At 30.8% G+C, this 7,162-nt stretch overlaps 1 protein-coding gene across 1 annotated transcript; it reads right to left on the bottom strand.

The window, feature by feature from the left end:
- Positions 1-5,346: 5,346 nt before the first annotated feature.
- On the bottom strand, positions 5,347-6,883 carry LOC108335443 (protein BIG GRAIN 1-like E). Its single transcript, XM_017571464.2, has one exon. It carries the CDS (start codon positions 6,560-6,562, stop codon positions 5,555-5,557), a length of 1,008 nt encoding a protein of 335 aa, XP_017426953.1. The 5' UTR covers positions 6,563-6,883; the 3' UTR covers positions 5,347-5,554.
- Positions 6,884-7,162: the final 279 nt, after the last annotated feature.

Raw genomic sequence — 7,162 nt, 5'->3', positions numbered from 1 at the left:
TTAAATTATATAATCCAGATGGAAAAAACATGAAAAAGAAATGTGCAAGAAGAAAGCTACGGAAGTTCAGAAAAAAGACTGCGAACGAGAGAAGAAAGAAATGGATTTTTCTTTCCAACAAATGTTATGAGTATTAAATAAATCAAAAGTGTTCATGGGCTAAATTTACAATTTTCAATTTAAAAAGTATGTTTTGGATTATGTAATTTAAAATTTATTTTTAAGTTTAGATATATATTTTCTATATACATTTATATTATACAGTACAGAATATACTTTTAAATTTGAAAATATAGTTTGGGTTATACAATTTAAAATACATTTTTAAAGTATAATCCAAAATATTTTTTTAAATTTTATATTATACAATTCAAAAAACATTTTGAGACCATAGAATTTGTAATATTTTCAAACTATAGAATCTAGACTTTTCTTACCGTGATTGATGAAAAAGAAGATAGAATTAGGATGTAGGAAGAAAGAGTTTAACCCTGTTTGTAGGTCATAGAAATATGTGGATAGTTCACAAAAAAAAAAAAAAACAAGAAAAGAAAAATATGTAAATTAAAAAAAAAGAATAAAAAGAGAGAGAGAAAGAATCTAGAAAAGTAAGGTTTAGAATATGGTGAAACAGAGAAGAGGGTCTAAAAGTCAAAAAATTGAAATTCTTAAAGGCTATTTGGCAAAACCATCTTCTTCTTTATTGAATTCACTTCCACTCTGTTCCCAAAAGCAGAGTGTGATGTTGGGGGATCAACATGCACCACGCATGCCTTTCAAAAAATCAATTAAAAAAGCTTAAGTTCATGGATATTAACTTTCTTTTCATATCATAATTAATAAACCATTTTTTCTCTTTTAAGTTCTAGTTAGATAAACAACAACCTTTGTATTACCAATATAAATACTTTCTCATGTTACAAGTATTTGTAATTTTCTATGTACTCTTTTAAGATGACAAATCCCATTAATCCTTCATCTTCTATTTTTCTTTAATGTTAAATTAAGAAAATCTCTGAGGTATCAAGGAAAAGTTTAAGAAATATATGAACCCTATAAAATAGTTCTTTTTTTAAAAAAATTAGTAAATATTCTCTTCCGCAACAAAATCTTTAACCTAATCATCATTGATTTGAAGAATTTTTACAGGGTGAAAATTGAATAGTCCGTTTTTATATTATATGAGTCTAAAGTGTGTATTCATTATATTATTATGTTTTATTTTGACTAAATATGTTTTTAATTTTATAAAAGTTTTTGAAATAAGAAGTTAAAAGCTAAAAAAAGTTAAAAAATATTTCAGAAATCACTTAAAAGACCCAAAATAAAGGTAAGGAAGAAACTACAAATATATTTTTTTTCAGAACCAAATACAAAATCTGTAAATGTTGAAAGACTAAAAGCCAAGAAAAATTTAATGAGAAATAACTATACAATTTTGTAATTTGCTGAAAGTCTAAAAAGATAATTTTTTGGTTAGAATAAGTAATTTTATGAAATGGTTAACTTGAAAATGATACATTTTGGAGAGGATGCTTATAGTCGAGACAAAAAATGTTTTTTAAATTGAAGACTTCAAATAACCAAATGACCCTTTCCCAGTTCAAAGTCAATTAGATAATGCCAATACTATTTGACTAAATGAAAAAATAATTTAATAACTGTACAATATTTTTAATCCATTTCTGTCACTAATCACTCCTTCCACACATTTTAATCTCTTTTATATATATATATATATAGGTTTTAATGAGGTGGAAACAGTTGAATTTTATGAAAAGATTCTTTATAATTAATGATGTATCTTGAGAAGATTACTAGGAAAGAGTTAAATTCAAAGGCGATGAACATGACATGTGTGTGCAATAAACATTATCTAATTTATGATTTATTTAAATGAAGATTGATTAATTGAAGTTTTGTAAAAATAGAAGAAAAAGAAAAAGGAAGATTCCATAAAGATGAGCATGATTCTCTCTCTTAGCTCTATCATATCCTAGGCAATCCATTAGGGCCTGAAGATACATAGTAAACTTTGCAATGCAATTGAAGTTGAATTATAGCAAAGTTTGGGCCCTCCACCTCACATTGATGGTTACACCGACCCCTTTGGTTCCCCATGCACCATTTCTTTTCATCATTCTTTCAAAAGGCTATCCAATTACTCCTTCATAGCCCCTCCACCTGTAAACCATATTCAAGAGAATGCATACCTCCACCCAACAATTTCTTCTAAAATTCTCTTTCTTTTCTTCATATTCAAAATAAAAACAAGTTATAAAACCCCACATCATCATGCTCTTTTCTTCCTATTCAAAGTAATTCATGTAGGATAGGAGGCATTTAGAAGTGCTTATTGTGTTTGTGAAAATTGTTAGTAAGGTTTCTAGTTCAACTTATATCAAAATAAGTATCAATGTGGTGTGGTGTAATGCTTTTAAATTTCCATTCAAATCTTGGTAATGAAAATTTTGATAAATTTTAAGATGGTATTTGGTGTGGAAGAGATAAAGGAAGAGAAATAAATAATGGGGGAAATGGTGATCTACAAAAGTTGAAGAGAAGAGACTTGAAATAAAAGAACGAGACTCATTATTTGAATTTTACATCAAGTGAGAGTGAACAAATGAAACTTTCAAATTTTACATTATTTTAAAAAAAACCTAAGAAATGACTTGATAAAATTGGTTTAGAAAAAATCGTGACAGTTTTTCCATTATTTTTTTGTGAAGTGTTTTTTATCAGTAATTGTGAATTATTAATATTTTATTAAGAAAGAATTAAGTTGTTCAAGCCAGTCTTATAACTTTTAAATATTTTCTCCCACCTTTCTTTCTAACTTCGCCATTAAGTACATCTATACAATTCATATGTTTCTCAATGGTTAAAATCTATTGAAAATGTTATTCGTGTTTTTTCTTTTCTTTTGGTAATCATTAGATCGGTTAAAATTGATTAAAATCTCTGAATCAATTCGACATACTAAGTATTTAAGTAATGTTGGGTTAAACCTTTTTTACAAATTTTAGTTGTAACTAGTGGTGGGTCAGTTAAACTCTTAAGTTTACTAATAAGTAAGTCAGATTAGATTGGTTCACTAAGGTCTTATTCACTTGAATGGATTTGGGAGAAAATGATTGAGGGGATTTGAGAGGATTTAAAAGTTATTTTTTTTTTTGTTTATTTGAAAGGATTTGGAAGTAAGTGAGAGTGAATTTGGAAGTAAAGTTTGTGAGAATTAGTATAGGATTTGATTGACATGACAGATTAAAAAAATTTACTTCCAAATCTACTCTTATATACCTCCAAATCCATTCAAGTGAATAAAGCCTAAGTGACCAACTTGTAATTGGTCAGACTGAACCAAGTTGGATGACCAGTTTCGATAGTTGTAATAATTATGAGGAACAAGAAAAAATATTTTTTAAAAAAGATTAATTACGTATACTATAATTCATTTATTTCTTTATACTAGTTGTCTTTAATTTTATTTTGACTAAATAAATTCTTTCATAGTTCTTTAGTACTTGGAGGGTTAAATTCTAAATAAAAGTTCACTCAAAATTTATTAAAAATAAGTTAGGTTAAGATATATTTGAGTAAATTTTTGTCAATAAAGTAGGATTTTATTGAGTAAACACTAAGCTATTCAAAACAAGAAGGAAATATAGGAGAAATTTAAAAAGTAAATCTGATTTAGGTGAAGGTGAAAAACTATAGCAATTGGTCAATGACCCAACATGAACAAATTGGTTAAGAAATTGTGCAAGTGTGAACTCATTTCAAAAGGTCACTATCTCTCTTTCTCTTGAATTTTATTTTATTTTTAACTTAAAAAGATGTGCATGCTATTTTGCATGGTAAGGTAAATTTTGATGTTTGTCTCTATTCTGTCTTCAAACACTATGAAAATATATTAGATTAAGATGATTTCCATGACTTTCCAATGTTTGATAATTTGATTTGATTGAACACACATTTGGTTACGCATATCAAGGTCCTAATTATTGAATTAACAAGCTAAGATTGATTGAACCTGTAAAAACATTGTACGGAACAATTTTCTTGTGCCTCTCTTTTCTTGAGGGTTCTCAGTTAATCCACCATTAACGGAACACACGATAACACTAATTATGTCACATCATCCATATTATTACACATAGTTTAAAGAAAAATAAGAGATGATTAGATATCCATTTTCTAACTTTTTGAGTTCCCATTCCCCTAATCAACTACATTCCATTGCATGAACACCTCAATGTGACAAAGAAATAATTGTAAGCATCGAAATTGTTTCTGCCTAAGATACTTAGATTCCCCCGTGCAACTTTTAAACAACAAAAAAAATTCAAAATCTCCTCAAAACAATCTTATTATAATATTAACAATGATTTCAAATCAATCTTCTTTCAACATTTTCCACACATTTATGCTAACTTTTTTAAATGAAAAAGAAAATGTCAAGAAAATTTTATATTTCTCGGATATTTAATGTATTGTTTACTTACTGAGAGTGAGAAAATATCATAAAAAGATTATAGTTACTGTATTATGAAAAAAGAGACACCCTTTGACACATACCCAACATGGATCATGTTATGAATCATGCAGAACTTGACAGAGATATATTATACCTATTTTTGTGTTTTTCTTTCCATTCCCAATAAAAATCAAGGCATGCAAGCAAAAACCTTGAAGGTTAAGTATTTTATTATGGTTGTTCCATCTCTCTTGAATCTCAGCTCAATCATATAAGAGATTGATATCGATATATATCCAAAACCTTATAGTAATGGGTTAATGAGAGTGTTTTACTTTCTCATTTCTATTCAACGTGGGACTTAGACTTATCCTTGGATTTCCAACTATTATTACAGTATATGTACAAAACTCTTGATCATAGGTACATATAAGTACATGGTTCATATAAGTATATAGTTATTACTCTGTTAAGTTATACAGTTAGGAATTTAATTACATTAAAATGAACAATCATAAAGTAAGAATTTTCAGTGGTTGGATGATAGAACTAAGGGAAGATATTGAAATGAATATGCTATATATGCAGGTACACATAATAATATCAGTCATAACTTTATTCTGAATATTGTTTACTTTATTCTGTAAATGATTGTTTATTTTAGAAGAATCAGATCCGAAATTTAGTAAAATGCAAAAGCACAGGCTAAGATGATGGATTTGGTAAGGGGGACACATGAAATGATTGTGGGAGAATTGGCAACTAAACTCTTGATTAAATGTTAAACCTAAAATCACGGTAAGAATATGGTGAAGACGGTAATGGAGGGCATAAAATTTTGTTTTGTTTTTGCACTCTAAAACAAAGGTCCAAAAGGAAAAGACATGAGATAAAATTAGATAAGACAAGCCAACATTCCAATCTGTACACACAGAGAAAAAAGTATTGAAAGAAGTTGAAATGAAACCCAGCGGGAAACAGGCAAAATCTAATAGATTTTTCCTTTTGATAGCTTCTAACATGCTAGTTCAACATGAACCAACCAATTAAGAAGGAAGAGAATATTATACACCATCACAGAGGGCCATTGGAAATTGGTGCTCCTCTCTTGATGCTATCCATGTTGGTAGTTTCATAGACAGGTAGACCACTTGAATAGTATCCCAAGTCATAGTTTTGCAATTCAAACAGATCAGAGCTTGAATCACTTTCTGCACCATCATCAACCTCATTGAACTTCCTGATTTGAGAGATTTCCTTCTCCTCTGCTGAGTACTTCTCCACTAACATCCTATCTTTCTCAACTGACTCATGACTGCCCTTGTTCCTTTGTTTCTCTGAAGATGATAAACCATTCATATGTTTGTGTTTTTGATTGTGATTGTGGCTGTTGTCATCCATCAAAGTTGTTGTTGGTTCCCTTTTTTTCTTCTCATCCCACAACTCATTTTGCAAAGTGGTTGTTGATCTTGCATGTCCATTATTATACTTTGCTGACAATAACTGTGCATGCTTGTGGTCTGAGAAGGTTCTGAATTCCTTGCAGCTCTTGGTTGGTGTTTGTACATAAGGAGGAGTTCTAAACCCTGAACTTAAGGAAGAGTATAAGGACTTTGAATCTGCAGTGCTGGCGCTTCTGAAATGGCTAATGCTGCTCCTCCTCCTTCTCCTCCCTCCAGGGCTCTCATCCTCATCTTTCATGGACTGAGAGCTGGATTTTGATTTCTTCTTCTTTGATGCTGATTGGCTGAAGAGAGAGTTCAAGAAGCTTGCAAGCCTTCCACCTGGAGAGCTAGGCTGCTTGTGTTTCTTCTCCTTCATGATTTGCTTCTCCATGCCATGGAATTGTTGGGGGAGCAAGCTTCTCATTGGCATGTCTAAGCTGATTCTGGCTCTGTGTGCATGATGCCTTTCTTCTCTCATGATCTTCTGAGTGAAGGTGGAGGCAGTGTAGCCAACAACTTCACTGTATCCTGAGAAGTACCTTGCTGCCTCAAACACATCAAGCTCTCCAGAATCGTTCCTGCGATGGAAGGACTTGTTGTGATTAATTTCTGGGTCCATGAGGCCTGCTATGGACATGGTGCAAGTTTGAGAAGTTATGGTGAAGTTTGGATTAATATGGACAGTAATATGTAACAAGAAGGGGGGCTATATCAAGATGCAAAGAGATGAAAGGGGTTTGGAATGATTGAGAGTAGTGGGAGGGTCAGTTTAGGATAATGAATAACTCTAGGCATAAGTTTATATGATGAGGGAGTTTTGGAGGTTTTTGTGTGAGGTCCACAAGATGTGCATATGTGCATTAGCAATAAAGATGAGATTGGGATATAAGTGGGGAACAGTGCTTTTTATCCTCTCATGCTGTTAAAACCAGAGGTTTCTGTTAGGGATTGTGGGGAGCAAAGAGCTGTGTTTCCTTGGATTCTATATGCTTCTATGGATTTGAGTGGGAGTTGGGTGTTAAGTGGTTGTTGGCTATGCATATATATTAAATGGACATGAACATGTGCATAATTCAATCTAAGCTTCTTTGCTCATATACATCATTATTATACATAAGATGGACAACAATTATTACAGAGATCCCACCATCATTTTGAGGGCTTCAAAGTCACTCCATATTCCATAACAAATTAAAAGTAATTGCTTGGCAAGTAATTTCTTTTGACTAGGATAGAT

The sequence above is a fragment of the Vigna angularis genome, chromosome 10, assembly GCF_016808095.1.
Source record: "Vigna angularis cultivar LongXiaoDou No.4 chromosome 10, ASM1680809v1, whole genome shotgun sequence".
In the NCBI taxonomy this organism is placed as follows: Eukaryota; Viridiplantae; Streptophyta; class Magnoliopsida; order Fabales; family Fabaceae; genus Vigna; species Vigna angularis.
The sequence above is the reverse complement of the archived record's forward strand: the minus strand, read 5'-3'. Positions and strand labels throughout refer to the sequence as shown.